The sequence below is a fragment of the Thermobia domestica genome, chromosome 13 (genome assembly GCF_964235325.1).
Source record: "Thermobia domestica chromosome 13, izTheDome1.hap1.1, whole genome shotgun sequence".
Classification (NCBI taxonomy): domain Eukaryota; kingdom Metazoa; phylum Arthropoda; class Insecta; order Zygentoma; family Lepismatidae; genus Thermobia; species Thermobia domestica.
In genome coordinates this window covers 95,311,094-95,333,584 of record NC_137466.1, presented here as the reverse complement: position 1 = coordinate 95,333,584, position 22,491 = coordinate 95,311,094, and the positions used below count along the sequence as shown (strand labels likewise).

The 22,491-nt window shown below is 33.7% G+C and overlaps 1 protein-coding gene across 3 annotated transcripts in view; it reads left to right on the top strand.

The window, feature by feature from the left end:
* The window catches only part of LOC145668359 (WD repeat-containing protein 37-like), a 79,693-nt gene that overhangs the window by 14,092 nt on the left and 43,110 nt on the right, over positions 1-22,491 (top strand). For all 3 annotated transcript variants that reach the window (XM_081736125.1, XM_081736127.1, XM_081736128.1), the window contains exons 2-5: positions 7,098-7,328; positions 12,113-12,183; positions 18,966-19,088; positions 19,470-19,661. In XM_081736125.1, coding sequence (XP_081592251.1) covers positions 7,165-7,328; positions 12,113-12,183; positions 18,966-19,088; positions 19,470-19,661 — 550 coding nt within the window. In that variant the 5' untranslated portion in view covers positions 7,098-7,164. The remainder of the gene's footprint in view (positions 1-7,097; positions 7,329-12,112; positions 12,184-18,965; positions 19,089-19,469; positions 19,662-22,491) is intronic.

Sequence of the window (22,491 nt, the reverse complement as noted above, 5' to 3'; positions counted from 1 at the left end):
ACCTCAAAAACTATAGATTCGACACTAATATCGGTGATTTTCGATCATGTGTAAATGTCTTTCCCCTCCTTTAAGTTACATCGTCAAAGTGATATGACAAAAATAATCTCATGTTCGAACTTCATATAGGTTGAAAATTTGATCGAGAACAGTCCGGTGGTTCAAGAGTTAAGTTTTATTTATTTTTATATATCTCCCCCTCCTACCTCCTCCCCTAAGTTCTATCGTCAAAGCGATATGATAAAAACCATCCCAGGTCCGAACTTAACCGATATTGAAAATTTGATTAAGATCGGTCCTGTGGTTAAAGCGTAATGAAGTCACAAAAACAGTCACTTTTATTTTTATTCTTTTTACATATATCCCCCCCTCCCCTTCGTTGCACTGTAAAAGTGAAACGAAGAAAACATTGCAGGCCCAAGCCTTGTTGAAAGTTTGATCGAGATCGGTCGGGTGGTTCAAGAGTTACCAAGCTTTATTCATTCCCCTCCCCTAAGATATCAAAATGAAATGATAAAAAACTTCCCAGGTTTGAACTTCATATATGTTGAAAAATTTGATTGACATCGATCGGGTGGTTCAAAGGTAATTAATTCACGAACATAATCACTTTTATTTGTATATTTATTGATTTTTATATATTTTCCTCTCCACTCCCTCCGCTACGTTGCTCTGTCAAAGTGAAATGATAAAAATCATCCCAGTTCCGAACCTCATCTACATTGAAAATTTGATCAAGATCGGTCGGGTGGTTCAAGAGTTATTAAGTTTTATTTATTTTTTCTATGTTCCCCACCTCCCCTCCCCTAAGTTATACTGTTACAGTAAATAGCTAAAAACACTCCTAGGTCAGAACCGCATTTACGTTGAAAATTTGATCGAGATCGGTCGGGCGGTTCAAGAGATTAGGAGTCACAAACATAGTCACTTTCAATTTTATAATATAGACTGTCAAAAGTCTGAGCAGACTAATAATTTTTTCAGAATTTTCCAAATGAAAGACAGTGTTCATACAAACCATGTTTATTGGACCTGTTTTTGAAAAGAACGTTGCTCATATAGAGATACGGAAATTCATGGTCTTGTTGACATTAAGAGAAATTTATTAAGGAAAGCTGCTTGGCAATAGACAGTTACCGGTAACTAGTAAACAAACAACTAACTTTACGCATTGTTTGATGATACATCGTTTCAACGACACTTAGTAGTGTGTCTATAAACCCTTGTCAGTAGTTGTCCCTTTACTTCAACGAACATGTGTGTATGCTCATTTCAATCATGTAATCTGGACAAAATTGGATGCAAATCCAAGAGATGATAATACTACTTCTATTGACATGAACCAGTTGAATAGGGTGAAGAACATGCAAATATTATATAATGCGGGTCCTTAAGTTGTTATTTTGAGAGAAGAGAGTCATTCTGTGCGAAAAATCGCTCAACGATCGGGAGGAGCAATGTGTCGGACTCGTGAAAGTTAGTAACAAGATAGTCTAAATATTGCGCGTTAATGCACTGATCGTTCAAAATAACTTTCTTATGGACAAGTTCCGTGGAAAAACAAGCAAACGGAATAGATATGAACCACTTCGGAAGAACCAATAGAGGTAGGATTACGGTTTAAAAAAGAAAAAAAAAAAAACATTCCTTCAAGCAGAAAATATTACAAAAAGATACTCCTGGGCCAAAAACTTAAAATAAATAAAGGCTTGAACGACAAACAATGGAAAAGGCCACTGTGGACCCACAAATCTAAATTTATGCTTTTCACCTTCCAATGCTAAAATTTTATCCATCTTCACAATGAGCGCTTTCATCGCGCATGTAATAACTACATCAAGGCATGTAGAAGGTGCGTCACCGGTTGGGGGATACAGACTACCAAGTTGATAATTCAGTTTGGAATAATGGACAAAAATGTTTTTCAGAACACTTAAGTGAGGTATGGAATTCCATCAGAAACGCACACTTACGGCAGTATCTTTGTACTACAACAGGATTAGCGTTCCAAACATTTTTCGAAGCTATGCAGTAATTATCTGCAATACAAAGAAGATTCGTACATGACTAACAAACAGAATAGTAATCATATCACTGGATTTGTTACCCATCGTGCCCTCGTAAAATGACCTTGACAGAGCAGTCCGTAAATAGATGACAACGAATACTGAAAGTCTTTGGAAGGCTCTTCAGAGCTAGTGGAGTCGCAACAAATGCCTGGAATTAGTTAAGCTCTTATAAAGGTTAAGAGTAGGTATTTCATTGAGCGCAAACATACTCAGTAAATTTGTCTCAGTTGAAACAGGACCATGCGTTTTAATTTTTTAATGATGTTTATTTTGCAAAATATTGAATTTTCGTATGGATACCGATAGTTTTATTATTATTATTATTATTATTATTATTATTATTATTATTATTATTATTATTATTATATGCGAATGAATTCGATATATGTTCACAGATTTTGGTGATTCTTTTTTGTTTGAAAGAACATACCTTCCCGTTTGTCCCATATATATTTGTTAGGATGTAATTATAGTCTTCGTAGCTAGACCATGAAATACCTCAAGGTGCCGTGTGAAAACCGTATCTAACCGACCTTAATATGTGTATGTTCACGCATAACTTCAACAGAGATGCATCTGTTTTAATTATTATTTTTATGTGAAATATTTTTTTCTAGTAATTTCATATAAATTTCTAAGGATTTAATAATAAGTTTTCGGAACTAGATCATGAAATTTATCACTGGCTGACATTGTTCATATCATGATTGAAGGGCATGGGGGGAAAACAATAACAACACTGACATGACCTGTATTGTCTAAAGAGTTCAAGTTTGAAACAACAACGTATTTAGCATACTTTGTTTCTAACTTGAATTATTTCCACAATTCAGTTCACACGAGTCTTATCATAGTTCTTCTGCAACCAACTTGCTCGTTTTTAAAGTGAGGGTTACTATTATTTTCCCCAATGACCTTCAATTGTTTGCACGATCACGCATACTTTCGACACAGGTGCATCAGTTTTGTTAATTTACTGTTGGTTTGAAAAAGTATGTTCCCATAGTGGTTTCATACAAACTTAATTAGGATCTGATGATTGTCATCGGAACTAGAACATAAAAACTTTTCAGCGGTGGATATAATTAACCAACTTCATTGTGAGCATGATCACGCATAACTTTTAACACAAACATACCGATTTAGATTACTCTTTCTTAGTTTCACACAGTTTGCTTTCTCGAAGGTTTCATATAAATTTCTACAATTCCGTGTTAACAATTGTATTTAAACAATGGGTTTGATAGGATTTTGGTTTTGAATTAATTAAGGGAGCAGAAATATTGAAAGATAAGCATCTCTGCCTGTTCCTAATTCAAATGTGGTGTTGGGTAATATTAAAGTAAAAGGCAAACGTTTTCTATTCGTTTTCTTTCTTTTCCACAAAAGACAAAGCTTTATTTACATATAATTATAGGATTTAGTTCATGAGATAAAGGAAATAGCTAACATAGAAGACAGCTTTTAGCAATTACGAAATGCTTATGGGGACCAAACGTTATGCTTTGGACTCAAAGAGTGACAATGTTTTAGTATACAAAAAAGAAAATCCAAGCTTACATAAAAAAGGAAGGTTGTCTTACGACACCACCAGCTTTGCGATGTCCCATTCATGTTCTCGTCTTTTCGAGCTAGGGTCCGAATGTCCTTTTAGTCTGTTGTGCACCTTTTTATGTTGAACAATTTACATTAGTTTGAACCCTGAGGTTCTCTAGAATTACCTTTTTTTCTTTCTTTCTTTTTTTCTTACGACACAAGCGAATATGTGATCATATTCAGGCTTTTGCCTGAGACCTAATTATCAACACACTTAAACTGTTTACTTATTTTATTTTATTTTATTTATTTATTTTTTGTCGTCTAGATATCCATCACCTAATTAACGAAATATATTCTGATTTTGAACAATTCTCATTTCTAAAAACAGTAAAAAATAACATTGGTTACTACTTGAATGTCGTTTTTAACATTGGAATAATTTATTAATGAGATTTATAAAATGTGATTTTTTTTTTGCTCTGTCCTTATAATTTCATTGCAGTTGATAGTCTTGATACCGTGTGTACACGTATAATTCTGTATCACGTAGACCAAGTAAATATTATTTATTGTACCTTTTCTAAAATCGGATATTTTCAACATCAATTATCTCAGAAAGGCCACACGTGAAAAATCCCGAATTTGCACAATATACACGATAGTTGTGTAGTAACAAGTGGTTAAAATTCCTCACTGAGGCTTAATGTGATAAAGTGCTATGAGGCATAGATTTAAATTTGTAGCAAAAGTAAAAATAACATATTAGTATTGTTCATTAAGAAAATTATGATTAATTTTGAATTACAACTTAAAGAAAGAAAGAAAAATCTTGTTTCTTTTCTTCCTATAGCTCTGCTGTTAAGACATCAGTGATGTAAACAGCTGACTAATTTCTATACGAAGTTTTTCATTGATATTGAAGCTAAGACCGTAACAGTTGTGAATTTTGTTGGTGTTAATTTTCGTAGGACCTTATTGATTGGCACCCAAACTCTGTCATTCTTAGATTTGGAGAGAGGGAACGAAAAGATTGTTATTTTCCTGACTGGTGTCTTCATTTCTCCTATGACACACACTTCCGCAAGTACTGAAGTATTGCAGTCAGAAAATTCTTCTGATTGAGTGCTCATAACATCTGATTTGGGTTTCAGTTACATATCTATGATATGACCTGGTATTGACAGTCCATTTACTCCAAAGTCTTGCTGTTTGACTGCACTTCTTCTGATGAAACCTAGCAAAAATGTAAGTATATTATCAACACAAAACCTGTACATTTATTCAGCTGTTAAAATTTTATTGTCATATGGATGCTGCAAGCATGCCTTTGACACTAGTCTTTTTGTTTTACCGCCAATCCAATCGCACGCATTTTTGCCGTATGGGGATGCAAGGAAATCAAAATCGACCACCAGATCAAAATCAGACGTATAGGGACATGTTGAAGTTTTTATCTATCTATCTATCTATATATATATATATATATATATATATATATATATATATATATAGTGGCCACTGGCACCACCACTTTATATATGAACAAAGTTCTTTTGAAAACTGTTTTTTATTGTTGTGTTCACTTGTAATTTAAAAATTCTGGAACAAAATTGATACAAGCCAATCGCGTATTTCACTTCATTGAAAAAAAAAAAAAAAAAAAAAAAAAAAAAAAAAAACTAATAACTCAGACACTAATAAAGTCTCAGTGATGAAATTTAACCACTTGTTACTACGCAACTATCGTGTATTTTGTGCAAATTTGGAAATTTTCACGTTTGTTCCTTCTGAAATCTCTTTTCGAATTATTGACGTACGTCTAAATGTGCACATAACACACAAAATTACGCATTTCATTCTCTTTCACATGGTTTTAGTTTGAACTCTGTATCTTGAAAAACAAAGTTTCAGAGTTTCACGCACACCTCTGTAAAGTGCAAAATACGCTGACGCGACTATACAAAATGACAACTATTTTTTTTTTAAATGCCTGTTTTCAACTCCCTAAATGAAGTACTAACTTAGGTAAAAGTAAATAAATAATTAAAATGTTGCAAGTGACCATCATTGGTCAATTTGGATTGACTCTTTACAAAAATTATGGGATTCGTGCTTATATAACATCTTCAAGAGTTGTTTTCCTAGAAAATTTAAAGGATAACAGGATGATCAGAAAAAACACTGAACTTACATGTCACTTGTTATCACCTGCACTTATTCACATTAGGAAATCTAACTCAAAATCAAAATTTCCCAGAGTAAGTGCTAGTAGTATCAAGTGATACACAAGTTATCGTGTTTTTGTTTAAATTTTTCAGGGAAACAACTCTTGAAGTTGATTATGTAAGGAATCAAGTACCACAAGAAGAATTGGTGCTAAAGGAGGTTCCAGAGAAAATTGACATCATGCACTAATAATAATAATAATAATAATAATAATAAAAACAAGAAAAAGAAAAAAAGATCACAGGATTCAGAGATAAGTTTATCATTTATGTGATGTATTCTAGAGTGCCGAGTAGTATTTTTTTAAAAAAAAAGAAAACAAAAGAAGTGGAAATGTCCACATTGTGAAAGAATAATGACAAAGATAGAATAGATTCGTCAATAAACCAAGTTTTTACTGAAGTCCGCACCAGTATTCGTTATATAAAATCAAGTTACCGTGTAACGTGCTGTATTTTAATGTGGCTTCATATATCTTTACTTTTTTGTTCCTTATACAGGGTGTCTATCGGTCAGGAAAAAGTGACGAAATCAGGAAATGGTCATGAAAGTCACGAAAAAGTCACGAAATTTAGCTTTTGGGTCACGATTTTTTTTTAACTGTGCAAATGTAAGTAGAGTTTGGAAAATTTTGTTCTATAAAACGTCAAAATTCACCACAAAAAAATGTCTATGGTCGGCTTTAGACGCTACCAAATCGCAAGCAAAGTACGTTTCTATCGCATGGGTGAAAATTCGGCCTAATTCGCACCCAAATTCGCTCTTGAAAATGTTAGGAAATTTTATGATTTGGTAAAGGAAAGGTCACGAAAAAGTTACGAAAATTCATTTTGGAATTTTAGTAGACACCCTGTTGTAATTTAGTTGTAATTATTGTCAGGTGTATTTCGTACGTTACAATGCTGGAAGCCTGTTACGCTCGAACTGCAGAAGTTTTCACAGATTTGAAGTGGTTTATTGCGCAGAAAGCTGCGTTTGAAAATTTTCTGTTCTGTTCGAAACATTTTCTATGTTGATGTCAAATTGTCAGTGGTAGTAATTTAAGTGCTTTTAATTCTTTGAAGAGTAGGTATTCTTGCTTTGATTCTGTGTTAATTATAGTAGTTTGTTCTAAAATATTTCTCGTTTGTTTGTTGGTTACATTCTGATATAGTATTATATCGCTTGTGACGAACGCATAGAAAAATCGTATATAGAAATACAACTGTATTAATATATAGCCACATGGCTCAACAATTTTATTTACGTAACTTTATTTTACAGGTCAATGCAAGTGCAAATAGAAGTATTTTTGTATATGTGAAGAAGTTGAAGAACACTGTAATTCGCCATGCCACAGGATGTGGGCCAGAACACTTCTGGGAAACCGCCGAAAAGTAAAAGAATTAACATACCAAGAGTTCGTAGTGGTACAGAAAGTGATTTGCAGTCATATCAATATTCTTCGTATCGTGGAGATATAGATGGCGAAACACTTATGCCTCCATCGTTTAGGTATTTTATATTTATTATTTATAAAGAATATGAATCATAGAAGACTATGTAGCCTAAATTAAAGTACTAACGTTGTATCCCACCAAAAAAATGTGGTGTTATATTAAATTATTTGAACCCTCTATGGAGATTTCATCAATAGCTCTTCTCCGGTAGCCATGCTTATTGATTGATTGTTAATCCACGTGGACCACATTCTTGAAACACAAACATAAGATTTATTTAGGTATTAAAATATATATTGTTTGCACCATAGAAAAATAGAAGGCCTCATGAGAGTTTTACAATTGGCCACAAAAATACCTCTGCAAGAAGACAAAAATCTGTATCTTTACTCTTATTGCTGGTATTTCTTTGCAAAGTTGGATCAAAGTTCGGGGTTAAGTTTTCTGTAAAATCTGGGACCCTTTTCGAAATCACACTTTCCAAATTTAAAAATTTCTATAAGGACGAGTCAGCAACTTCAGAATATTTTTTTTTTTTTTTAAACTTCCTATATAGATATGGTCTATTAGGCCTTGTTGTCATAAAACAACAAAACACTGGGCAAGGCTATGTGATAAAAATAGTGTGTTGAAATTTGTTACGTGATTATGTTTCTATATATTTCTATCACATAGCTTTGCTCAGTTTGTTGTGTTTTAGGTATGACTTAAAGCAACATTTAAACAAATGAAAGAACATGTGAGTGATTCAAGGAGTGAGGATCTTCCAACTTAAGGTTTTTGTAGGCACTTAAAGATAACAGGGTATCAGATTGATAGTACTAAGATACTTAATCCTTAATTCTTCAATATGTATAAATCGTATTTGAGTCCTTTTTCATCCGGACCAAAAAAGTCTATTACTCATTGTTGAAGAAAGTAATCTGGGCCGTAAATGGAATTACATTATAGATAAATATAACAAATAATTATTTTTAAAAAGTCTCAAATGATCATTTTTTTCATCCATAGCAGTACAATACATTACAAAAAGTTTTTTTCTTTGTACATAAATAAATTTGTTTCTGGTACTCCATTTTGCTCAATGTTTTTCTTGAAGCAGAAATAACATTTTTTCCAAAGTACAGACTACTGAGGCATCAGAACGTTTGACAATAAGTGACTTTGATATAGAGCATGGAAGCGTTTAATGTGCTGTTCATTAATGAAGATAGTATATATTAAAAATTTTTACAGATAAGTTCTTTTTAGTTATGCAGAAAAATTGCCAATACCGAAGTATGTTTATGTAAATATTTTTGCAAAGTTTCGTTGGAACAACGTGTGTGTTTTAACATTACACAAAGAATATGCGATCATGGCACTCGTAAAAAGTCTCACGCTTAGATAAATTTCTAGTTGTAATTTTTATATAGATTTGAGGACGCTGAATCAAAAGCAGCTATTTTAAAACTTATCAGTCTATGGCGTCACGAGAAAAATGACTTCAGAGTTGAAGTCTTGGAAATACCGCTTATGCCAATAGTGAAAGTACAGCTTCGATACATTTCTAATTACACTGACTCTATGGCCTATGGAATCTGGAGGTTCAATGCCGCGTTCACAAAAGCTCTCAATCGACTTCTGTCCTTAGCCAACTGGATACAGTTTCTACTTTGTACTCCTATTCGTGCGAGATACGTCTTAATATTGTCCTCCTATCTGCCCCTAGGTCTTTCTAAAGATAGTTTTCCAATTGGACTTCCAGTTAAAACTTTGTAAGCGTTCCTGCTTCTTCCATTCTGGCTACGTGACCTGCCCACCTGAGCCTCCTAGACTTGATGATCCTAACAATGATTTGTAAACGGTATAAATTATGCAGTTCCTCGTTATGAAGTTTCTGCCGTTCGTCTTGGGTCCGAATATTCATCTCAGGATCTTTTGTACAATCCGCGGCAAAAACCCTGCAACATGAGCATATAAGTTTATTGTGAAATGACGAAGTCTTTTACTCCAAAATAAGTGTGCACGGGAGGAGGCCGAGGTTTATCCTGACGTGATTCGTTCCACTTAGACGTTATGTTCATTCCCTGTGCTGTTAGGCGTAGTTTCACAATAAACTTACATCCTCATGTTGCAGGTTTTTTGCCGCGGATTGTACAAATGTTTTGTCTATGTTCTTCCCTCAGAATAAGCGGCTCTGTTTCGGAATCATATAGCACAACATTCATGATTATCGTTTTTTAGATACTTTAAGCTTCACATTCCTCGACAGAATTCGCGACGACAAAAGATCTTGAACTGAACAATAATACGGATTCCCTGCTTTTAGTTGACATTTAATTTCTTCGTTCCCAAAGGTAGAAGTTAGTGGTTGTTAAGTATGGAGATCGAGGAAGGTATTTCGTAGATTCCCTCGTCCTGTTTATGTATATGAGATGTCGATTGAGAATATCATTAAGTTTAATTACGGGCTTCATGAGGCAAATCAATTAGATCATACAAACAAAACCATCTTGTCTGATGCATGTATAAGAACTATCACAAAATTTCACGTACCTGTCAGGATGATCCTCATATAAGGTATTCAACATTTCATTGGAATGTGCTGTTCTACGTTATACCATCTCGCGAGCGTAATAGCTCACAGATTTCATCGAAGCATGTATGAATTTTTGCTTTATCATTTCATTTTTTTCCTGTCGATATTTTTCTCCACACCGACCCTTACATTTTGCTTAAATTTATTACGGGTCATTCTAATTTATAATTGCGTTGGTGAATAAAATTCGAGATACTTAAGTTGTTGCAGCCATTATCCATTTCTCAATAACACTTTAGTATCCATATCTGTTGTTCAAAGGACAATTCTGTCTCCGCCATGATGTGTTAAAAAAAAATGCATTGCCATTTGAATGGTGCAAGGTGGATTCTATATATATATATATATATATATATATATATATATCAGGGTTCCCACTCGTCCTGGAATTCCTGGAAATGTCCTTGAAAAATGCTTTTCTGTACTCTGAGGGTCAGATTTTTCATAATTGTAATGAAGATTTTAATTGATTGCTATTTTTATTGTTAATCATGAAGGAGATTCTGGTTTTGTCTCATGGACAGACTGCTATTGAACGAAACTACAGCATAAATAAAGATCTGCTTGTTGAAAATATGAAGAAAAAATCATTGGTCCGTTTGAGATTGGTGTATGATAAAATTTCCCGTAAAGACCTTAATTCAATCAACATCACGAAAGAAATACTGCATCATGCCTTCATACAAGGCAGTGCTATATGGCAGAACTGGTGAAAATAAGGACTGTTGAAAGAGAAAGTCAAGCGCAGAGCAAGAGGAAAGAGATAAGTGAAAGTATACAGCAGCTGCAGAGAAAGAAAAGGGAATTGATGGAAACAAGTGAAGCTTTGGAGACTGATGCAAACTAGTTTGCACATGAAGTAGAGCAGAAGTCTTGCTTTACCGTGCTTTATTGACAAAGTCAAATGCTATCCGTAGAGCAGCTTTGCTAAAGGAAGAGATTATATTTATAGATGAGGGAATCACACAACTCCAAACTCAGTTGAAAAACTTGTAATATAATTCCATTTTTTTTATCCTGATTATATCTGTCACACCGTTACTCAGTGAAGATGCCATGTACAAAAAATAGATTTTTGTTATTTGTAAATTCGTTCGGAGCACAATTAAAATCTCATGTAGAAAGAATGAAAATACATGTGCTGGATGTAGATGGATCGGGTGGCTATAGGGGAGTTGGGAGAAAAAGAGCACATTATTTCCGCTTTGTGTATTTAATTATTCTATTGTGTATTAATAATACACTTGCTTTAATATTCACTTCATAAGCTACTGTACTTTTCATTTCACTGTTGAGTTTTGAACCTACAGTTGCAATCCTGTTATACCTTTCTGTGTCAAGTCCTAGAAAATTGGTGATTTGTCGTGGAATTTTTTTGGGGAAAAAAGAGTGGGAACCCTGATATATTTAAGCAAGTAAAAATAAATTCGGACAGAAATAACTGCACCAGAGCTAGAGTATAATGGTAAGGGTGTTTTCAGAATGTAGAATTGGTACTGTATGATTTTCAAAATGTAAAAGAGGTGCCATAAATTTCGAAGATGGAAGCTCTGAAACCAGGTAACATTGTCATACCAGCATCGTAGAACATGACAAAATTACGTAAATGTGCGTTTTTGAAATTTGATACATGTGGGACACATCCATATAGGTATCCCTTTTAGATTTATTTCCTTCCCCCGTTTGCTACTTCAAAATCCTTATTGTGAATTCTGTGTTATGTGAAAAACTTTCAGGTGGTAAGTACAGTCATAGAAAGAAAAAGCATCTGTATAAAGATATGTTAACGATCTGCTACGAAATACCTTGTATGTAGTATACTGATAATATTCTGTGTTATTTTGCTGTTTAAATATTTCTATTCTAAAAGAAGCTAGATTAATGATTGTAGAGATCAAAAATCTTTCGTACACTTATTTGTGGAAATAAAACGCTAGCTAATACCACGTATGTATGTTTGAGACTGGTGTATTTCAGTTCAAAACTTACTGTGATTTTAGATTGAAAGTTTTATTTTCTTTCTTGATATTTATAGTAAATGCAGAAGTAAATATACATTTATTTCAGAGTTTAACTTATTTCTGTTTCAATCTATTGCTTTTACGTGCCTTATTTTTTATTTATTTTATTTTATGCATTTGAACACATTGTAGCAATAAACTGAATTAAATGCGTATAGTCATTGTTTAAGTGACGAAGTCGATTTCTTTATTACCTTTCAAGACAAGTGTATACAAAATTATTTATTTATTTTGCAGGAATAGACTGTATGAGTTGTTTATGCAGATTGAGAAGGAGTTTGAAGTTTTGTATGCTGAAAATATATCACGTGAGTTTTTCTCGAATATTTACATTGAAATTATGAAATAATTTGTATAATAAGGAAACTTTGTTCAAGATAACAACGAACTTTTTCTTTGAACAGAGTGGCGTGAGAGGCCCTCTTCGATTCTCGGCTGGAGTTCCTGTGATTAGGATCTCACATTAAGCTGTAGGTCTATATCGCATATAGCCTTGCTGCTGAAAGAGCTGCTAAACTAATTCAAATCTTTGAACAGAGTTACGTGGGGCAGTTACGGCAGGTCAGCTTAAACCGTAACTTTAACTGCTTACATCCCACAATAATATCCTTTATTTTAATTTTGAAAATACCATAATAAATGTAGGTAACTTCCACATTATTTACCTGGAGAAAAATTCTCTGTAAGGGAAATTTGAGATTTGTTTTTTGAACTCCCTACTGCTAGAATTGCTCCAGCCGTTTGAAATTAACCCTTTTAAATTATGATGGCACGACACCTGTGCCATGGCGTCGACTTTCGGAGTTTGTTTTATAAGTCTCTAGCTTTTTAGATCGTTTTTTTTTTTTTTTTTTTTTTTTTTTTGCATTCATTCAAATATGGAAGCATAATAGAACATATTTTATGGGCATTTTGCAGCCTCGCGTGCTCTGTCTGGGAGCTGTGACGTCACAAACATGGACGATGGGTTTAAAAAAAGGGTATATTTGAGAAGTTTTTTCAAAAAATCCCTGACATATTATTATTTACCCTAGAATCATGGTTTGTACCTCGTTGGTTTCGTTATGAGACAGGCTTTCAAAATGTAGCACTCAAATTTCCCTATCGTGTACTAGAAGCGGGAAAATCTCGTCCAAAATGGAAAAAGGGATTTTTTTTAAAAAATCCCTTTTCCCATTTTTCTCTTCACAGGTACACGATAGCGAAATTTGAGTGGTACTATTTGAAAGGCTGCCTTAAGGCTGAAGAAAATGAGGTATGACTCATGTTGCTAGAGTCAACAGACGTGTGTCAAAAAAATCTCGATTTCTTTATTTTTTTCATTATTTACACATTTTTAGTCAATTACTTTAGTAAAGTATCTACAGTATTATCACTATTTGTTCTATAGTCATGATACGTACTTCGTTTTCTTTGCCATGAACCAGTCTTTTGAGATTTTTGGGGGCTCTGTGGGTTGACACAGGGGCCGGCCAGAGGGGCCCAAAATCGGGGAAAAGGGATTTTTTGACAAATTTCTCTAATTTTCTCCACCATGGTACATGCTAGGGACATGCGAATGGTACCGTTTAAAAGACTGATTTTGGCCAAACAAAACGGTGTATCAATCATGTCTCTACGATAATTAGGGATGAGTCAGGAAACTTTTATATAAAAATGGGTTATCCATTGCTCACATAGGGGAAAGCTGATACTGTTTGCATACGGGGCAATATTTTTTTCCTCTTATTTTTCAAGGTATAACATTGAAGCTCCGTACAGTTATTACACATAGTATGTAGTATGTTTGAGATTTTTTTGGGGCTCTCTGGATTGACACAGGGGCCGGCCAGAGGGGCCCAAAATCGGGGAAAAAGGGATTTTTTGACAAAAATTTCCCTTTTTCACGAATTTTCTCCACTATGGTACATGCTAGAGACATGCGAGTGGTACCGTTTGAAAGACTGGTTCATGGCAAAGAAAACGAGGTACAATACGTGTTTCCACAATGAACAGTCTTGATGATGATAGTATAGAAATTCACTAAAAAGGTATTATCAAGGGAAAATATGTAAATCTGCTGTAGCATCAAAACTATTCATCCCAGGGCCACTCTTTGTATCTCATTCTCTTCACCATAAAGCAAAGTTTTTTTAGTAGCATTCGCATGATCGTATCATATACCAAAGGAGAGATATTCGCGATAAAAAAGGGATTTTTTAAAAAGAAAATCCCTTTTTCCTACTTTGAGCGGAAATTTCCTGCATTTGATACACTTTTGGGAAACTTTACGGACGCAGTTGGAAACACTGCTTTACAAAACGAGGTATGAACCATGATCCTACGATAAATAGTCTTGACGCAGTATATGATTGAGTAAAAGTCTACAAAATACCTCAAAAAACGCCATAATTTAAAAGAGTTAATGGCAAAGTCTCCTAGCTTCTATTGTATTTACAGTGCACTCACTTTTGGGCAATCATTTCATAGGCCTGTTTTAGTCCTTTAAAATGGTGTTCGTAATGTTTTCTATCGATGTTTATAAGGAAGTTATGGATAAAAGTGCCAGATAGTACAAACAACTGTTGTATAGTTATTGTCAAAAATCTGAGCACAATACTGATTTTTCAGAATTTTGGAAGAAAGAAAAAAAAAAGTATCCATTCAAAACCTGGACTTATTCTGTAAAATAAACATCGTTGCTCATAGAAAGAAATTGAGACTATGATCCTCATTCCACTGAGACAAATTTATTGAGTATGTTTGGATCAATGAAATGACTACTCTTAGTCTTTATATGAGCCTTACACATTCCGGGCATTTGTTTGATTAATTTATCCAATTTTGACGAAGTTACGCAACTCCAGTAGCTCTTTTAGGATCTTGGGTTTTTGGGGTATTTTTTAGACTTTCAGTCAAGCAGATACTGCACCGCCACTATTTATCCTAGGTTCATGGTTCATACGTAATTCTCTTCAGAATAGAGCAGGCTTTCAAATGGCACCACTTGGATTTCAAATGGCACCACTTACATGCCCATATCATATACCAGGAGAGGGAAAAAGTGAGGTCAAAGGGAAAATTTCGGGGGAAATTTTTGTTTCACACTTTGGGCCCCTCTAGAACGGCCCTGTGTGAACGTAGAGATCTCAAAAAAATCTGGTAAATACTACTCGGTAGACCGAATGTTTGTGTGGCAAATTTCAAGCTTCTATCTTTAATAGTAAGGGCGGGAGAAATTTTATCATGAATCCCCACAATGCCCCAGATTGCCGCAAAAGACCCTGATCTCAGGTAAAAAAAAAAATCCTGAGACATCCCTATTTACCCTATGATTATAATCCGCCAATCATTCTTTTCAGAATAGAACTGCTTTCAAACAGTATCATTTACATGTCTCCATCATGTATCTGAGGCATAAAAATAGTGAAAAAAGGATTATTATTATTATTATTATTATTATACCTTTTTGCCCCTCTGGACCCCCCTTCTGCTAATGCAGAAATCTGAAAAAAAAATTGGTAAATACTACTCGGTAAACTGAATGTTTGTGCAAAATTTCAATCTTCTACGTGAAAAAGTAAGTCCGCCAAAAATAATGAACATAGGCCTAATAAAAGAAAATATATTGTTTAAAGTTACGACGTCATCACCTCCTATGTCTCGACGCAGGAAGGTGTGAAACCATACGTAACGCGTTCTACAATGGCTCTGGACGTGAAGAAGAAAAAAAGAAAGAGAAAAAAAAAAACGGAAGAAAAAGTTCAAATAGGAGAGTTATAACGCAATGTACCATGAAACACCCTTATGGTACAAATTGTACCATAAGATCCCAAAAGGGGTAGCTCTGAACAGGCTTCCAGAGACCTTCAGCATTCGTTGTCAACTATTTACGGACTGTCCTATCAAGTTCATCTTAAAAGAGCTCGATGGGTAACAAATCCGGTGACTATGACAGTGGCTGCTATTCTATTTGTTGGTGATGTAAGCGTCTTGTTTGCATTGTAGATAATTACTGCATAGCTTCGAAGAATGTTGTTGTTGTAATTGAAAGTTACTGCCTCAAATACATGTTCGTGATAGAACTCCATGTCTTACTTAAACGTTGTCAGAAACGTTTTTTTCCATTATTCCATTAATTCGAACTAAATTATCAATTTCATAGTCTGTAAAGCATCCCCAAATAGTGTCGCTGCCTTCTCCGTGCCTTGCTATAGGTACTACATGGAGGGGATGAAAGCGCTGTTCGGGATGACAAAGCACAAAATTTTTGCATTGGAAGGCGAAAAGTTGGAATTTAGATTCGCCTGTCGAGTGACTTCTTCCATTTTCATCCTTCCAGTCTTTATTTTATTTATTTATTTTGCTCAGAAGTATATTTTTTTAATATTTCCTGCTTGGAAGTGATGGTTCCTTTACCGTAATCCTACCTCCAAGACCATAGTTCTGAAGGCACTGTGTCACCGTTCTATTTGATATCGATTGAAAATGGCTCTTTCGAAGTTCTTTTGGTTGTTCCGGAGCGGTTAACATATTTGTTTGTTCTTCCAGCGAACTTGTTCTTAAGAGAAATTACCAATTTTTGGACGATTAGTGCGTTTCCGTGTAATGTTTACACCACTTTGTGACTTATTTTTCAAGAGTCCGACGCACTCCTCTGTCCGATCGCTGAGCGATTTTTCGCAAAGAATGACTTTCTTCTCTCAAAACAATACTCAAACACGTGCTTCTATTCTTAGCTAACAGTTTCTCTTCCGCGTTTTGTAGTATTTGCATGTTCTTTCAATGTTCATTTTACAATGTTCAGTTGGTTCACAAGAATGAAAAGAGTAAAATCTCATGTCTCAGAGTTGCATCCAATTTTGCTCATATTACAATTGAATAGTGCATTCACAACTATTCGTCGAAGTAAAAAGACGACTACTGACAAGGGTTCACACACTACTACGTGTCATTGAAACGATGCATTATCGAACAAAGCTGAGGTTAGTAGTCACTTCGTTAGTTACTATTTATTGCCAAGCAGCTTTCCTCAATAAATTTCTTTTAATGTCAACAAGACCATGTATTTTCGTATCCTTATATGAACAACGTTGCTTATATTTTCAAAAACAGGTTTAATAAATATTGTTTTCTATGGTCACAGTGTTTTTTGAAAAATTCCGAAAAATCAGTAGAATGCTCTCAAACCTTTTACAACAGAAACAAATAAGTAAAATTTAACCATAAAAACTCAGGAAAAAAAAAAAAAAAAAACTTTGAAACTCTTAGGCTTCAACTTACTTAAAGCATTTACGATTCCTACCTATTTTAGAATATGTAAATAGGCTATATTGTTAGCTACATTAAGAGACTTGCTAAAGGCACAACGTAATTAGCGACTTCTCAGTGAAAATTTGAGTTCGGATCTATTCGGTAAAATTCATTTTGATACCTAGAAATGTATTGTACATTTTCACTACCATTTCGCTATCTTGTACTATAAATAGTCATGTTCATTTAGAGTAAGAGGATGAAAAAAAATCCACTTCACTAGATCGTTACCCAAAAAAGAAATTCTTCAGTTGTAATGTAGCTATCTGTCACAGATATTTATAGATACATCCAAATTCAGCAGACCTTAAATGGAATAAAAATAAGCGTTGTTTTGATACATTTTCTAACGCTGCCATAATTACACCATCATTATTATTATTATTATTATTATTATTATTATTATTATTATTATTATTATTATTATTATTATTATTATTATTATTATTATTATTATTATTATTATTATTATTATTATTATTATTATTATTATTATTATTATTATTATTATTATTATTATTATTATTATTATTATTATTATTGGCATAATTGCCCTATAACAGAACAGAATGCGGCAATTCTAGCACCCCTCGTAAATTATATGATTTATTGTAATAGCCTTTTATAGTACATCTTACATTACGAAAAACATTTTTTTTTAATTGCTAGCTTAAAAGTTCACCCCAGGCAAAGTATTACGAAATCCCCATCCGGCAGATGGAAAGAGTTTCTTTTATTGCATATAGCAGCTGCTAAAACTTTTTTTTTCTAACAATTGTGGTTGCCTTGTATGTGTGTTTTTATATGTATTATAATGGTGTGAGCTTTAAACTAAAATATGTAAAATTTATAGGCCCTTATGAGAATTAACTCCAGGTCTCTCTAAGTATTATTATTATTATTATTATTATTATTATTATTATTATTATTATTATTATTATTATTATTATTATTATTATTGCCTATATTTAGTTGCAGTAGAGCAATATATAATTTCTTCAAGGTGGCTATATGGTTAAATGAAATAAAAATTCATTCATTCAAATTAAATGAAATGATATTTTTAGTTGAACATCCCACGTTTATGCCGTTTAGGCTAAAGTAGACGGATGATTAATGTCAGTGCATTTTTGTGTGTTTTCCCACCGAGAATCGAACCCGAGCCAACGAGCGTCTAAAGTTTCTTGATAGACTATTTCAGTATAGTATTGTAGTGCTCTCTTGTGGCTATATGGTTAGCGTACACACCTTTAGCGCCAAATTGCCGGTGGGAGTTCTTCTGGATTCCACCGTTAAGCTGTAGGCCCATGTCTTATGTAGCCTTGGTGAAAAAAAAGGAACACTATAAGGCCGGTAAAGCCTAGTTTATAGTTTAGTATGGGTGTCACATCTAGGTTATGTGGAGTGATCAGTTGAAAAATAAAATATAGTACTGTAAAGCGAAGAAATGTGTTTCCAAATATATTTAAACTGCTGATTCGGCACTAATTTTCAACATGAAGAGATATAGAAAGTAAGTTTAAAGATATAAGGAACGATATGCAGAATTTAGCAGTTTTACCAATAACAAAATAATAGTAGTAATGTAATGAGGTTCAACGCACGCACGGCTAAAAAGGTATTTGTGTTATGATTGGTCCTGGTGATTTGGTGTTCGGACTTGGTAACTTCTTTTAAATATAAAACTAACTAATAACTCATACTGTATCCTGCTTATTTTATTAATATGAATATTTTAAATGTGTCTTCTAACTTCTGGTTAATACACAATAACACCCTTTCACTTTTACCTTTTCAGTACAAGAAAAGATAGATAATCTGAACGAAAGATTGGAGCGTGAGTCGTTTATAAGTGATAAACAAAGCTACGATTACGGTGATTTTGATAATACGTCTTCTAAAGGACTCGCTAAACAGAAATGTAAGTAAAGCATGATTTTATTGTATGGTTATGTAATTCTGAATACATAACAATATTGAATTTTCAGTATGAATTCAAATGAATTTTTACAGTATTACAGGAAGGAAAGTTTTTTTTTTTTTTTTTTCTATGGGAAAATTAATAAATACGTGAAATAGAAACCAATAAAATTTGAAGTCGAGATCAGACCGAGTCATGTGTTCGAAGGAGAGAATCTTGAAGTGTAATTGTAGAATATTTTGCATAACGAATTCTTTTCTTTTTGTGATGTTAGTAGAGAAAAACTCTGTTAAATTTTAATGTTTTGTATAAAAGTAATAAAATGAGTCATTCAATAGGTCTTTATTTTCATTTGGTGATAGTGTATTTCGCTTATTTCAGCTGTGTCTCATTCCTCACAGAAAGTTAAGACAGCTCACAAACTAAAGGCACAAACTAGCAAAATCGTGTCGAGCTTCAAAGGCCCTACAGTTAGTTGCTCACTAGTACGAGAATATTTGGGACATAAGGATGGCGTGTGGGAAGTATCAGTATCACGACTTGGTCACCCCATCATTGGAACGGCGTCAGCTGGTAAGTTTATCTGTAGATACTTCTACTAATTAGACTTTAAAATTTCAGATATTTTTTAAAGATAAGAGAATTTACTGGACAGATACTTGCGACGAGTTGGTAATGTAACTCGCTATTTGCATGGCTTAAAAGATGTGATGTTCATTGCCATGGCTCAAACCCACCACTAGGTTTTCTTCAATGTCAAACCAATCATTGTACACGTATGATTTTCTATCTTACCACATATATTTTCTCAAGGAGATTCCTGGTGACTATATAACTTCAGGGTGGGAGATCCGGGTTACATTTCCGGTAGGACCCAACGTGGTTTGATTCCCTGTTAAGCCGTAGGACCATGTCTCTTTGTTTAAGTGCTGAAAGAAACGTAAACTTCAATGTAGTCAGCCGACTCCTGTAATCCAGCTTCTTGGGGGGTGAAATAGTGTGGAGAGAAACGCTTAACCGTGAGAATTAATATTGCATGATGGTCTGTGCACTTACTATCTACAACAGATTTAAGCGTCGGTTGCCCACGTTAATTCAAGCGAGTATAGCGAAGCTTTTACCATTCGTTTCGATGGGCATTTGTATTGTGTCCGTCCGTCTGTTCCACGATAACTCACGTAAAACGTATCCGATTTTAATAATACTTAGTATTTGTTTTCCTTCAACTAGCAGAAATAACTCTTATTGTTTGGATATAAATAAGAAAATAACTTCCACGTACCTTGCGTATGTTCCTTTTTATTTAAATCGTAATAATTTCGATGCCTGTTTGAGCAATCTGACATCATCTTTTGAGGACTTAAGCTTTTAGTGTATAAATCGAGACTTCACATGATTATTATCTCATTTATTTGACAAATACACTGCTAAAATCCTAATATTTTAAATTGTCGCAATTTAAATACACTCGAAAACTGCTGCGAGTAAAGTCATATTTTCTTCCTCATGTATACTCAAATTCAGTTTTTCGTAGATTACAGTTGCTAGTCACTACAATTAGACAGTGCTTATGAACAATTTTTAAAAGTTTTCTGCAAATATGAAAATTCTTATACCTATTCTTGACAACATAAAGTTATTTATTGTAGTGTTGTCTAGCTTAATGATATAATTCCAACTTCTATCAAGCGATTCCTGAGCAAGTTTTGGTTCCGGACCCCTAGTCCTAATGTAGTATAATTCATAAGTGGTACTCTCTATTTGTGACGAAGTCTTTTGGAGAATTTAACCTCATTTATGATGTACTTGCTCAAGACAAATGCTTTGATAATTTTGATACCGCCTGGTCTGGAAATTTTTCGTCTCTTTCTTGCTTTTTAGTTGAAGTTCAAACATTTCTTTATCTTATTCTTATATAAGTTTGTTTGCATTGAAAAATTGCCAGAATCGTGCTTAAAGAATTGAGATTATCTACATAATAATATTCGTGCTTGAAGAACTGAGATTATCTACATAATAATAATAATAATTGTATCCTGTAAAGTTACTTTCTAATTTCATCGGTGACTGTAGCGCTACTTTAACTTTATACTTATTGGCAACTTTTCGAAGTCTTTGTGAGAGCTTGTGCCACAAAGGGAGAGAAATCCATTTTGCTGGATTATCTTAATCCTTTATTATATCTTGATTTTTTTCTAACGTAACCTGACGTATCCATTAAGTACAGCTAGGTTGTGAACCAATTAGAATAACAGTTAAAATGGTTAAATTGCTTCATAGAACTTAATTGCAGATTGAAAGTGCTATGTATTTACATCATAATAAAGAGCTTGGCGAAGGTATATTTCAATATCAGTTCAATATTATTAAGAACCTCAGTAAGTGGTAGGGTTCTAATATGGCATCAATTTTTAGGTTTACAGATTTTATTATTTTTATTTATTTATTTGCTTATTTACTTTCTTTCTTTCTTTTTCTTTTCGTTCGTTCGTTAGTTAGTTTCATTTTTTATCATTTGCCCGAAAGTTGCACATTAGCTAGCACATGTTCAGTTGATTCATAGTTCAGTTAGCTGCAAATAAAAGATAGTATTATTATATGTGTGAATTCTATTGCAGTCAGATAAAAATTCAGAAGTTATTAAACTTGAGGCAACAATTCCAGTATTTTCCTTGAGCACTTTCTGTTAGTAGCTAGGGTGACACCCCGGTAATTGACAGTGCACCAGTAATTGACACCTTTTGAAAATTTTGTCTGTAATAAGATTATGAAGAAATGGAAGTTCCTTTACTGCCGTCTGTTGGTAGCCACTAGACTTCTCTATGCCCTGGTAATTAATGTTCTGGCCAATAGATTGTCCTGCTTGTTTATTTCTGTTGAGTCACATGGTGCTGCAAGGAATGTCTGTATACTATGAATTCTGCTCCTGATAATGTCACGGTAACTATCAATTGTATCCATTACTTTTTGTTACAATCTTTGAAGTTACATCACTGTAAATTGATCGATCAGTACTAGAGAGTATTTGTCACATTATTAATTAAGTATTTAGTGGAAAATAATTATTCAGGGGGGATGTAAATCACTGGAAGAAAAAAGTCATAATTTTCTAATAATTGACACACCATGCCAACTACTGGTTTTATCACAGACATATATGACATACTTTTAGAAGCAAGTACAAGCATTAATAATGCACATAAAAACATTTAAGGTTAAAATGTGCAAGTATACCATAATTGACATAGCATTGTCAATTACTAGATCCAGCATATCAACCACTGGTGTAAGATCTAGAAAACCACATTCAGAGGTATTGCATTTCATTAGTACGGAATCTTTTATCTCTCCAGAATTATTGACTCGATTTCAAGACAAAATTATTGATGGCAGTAAGTGGGAT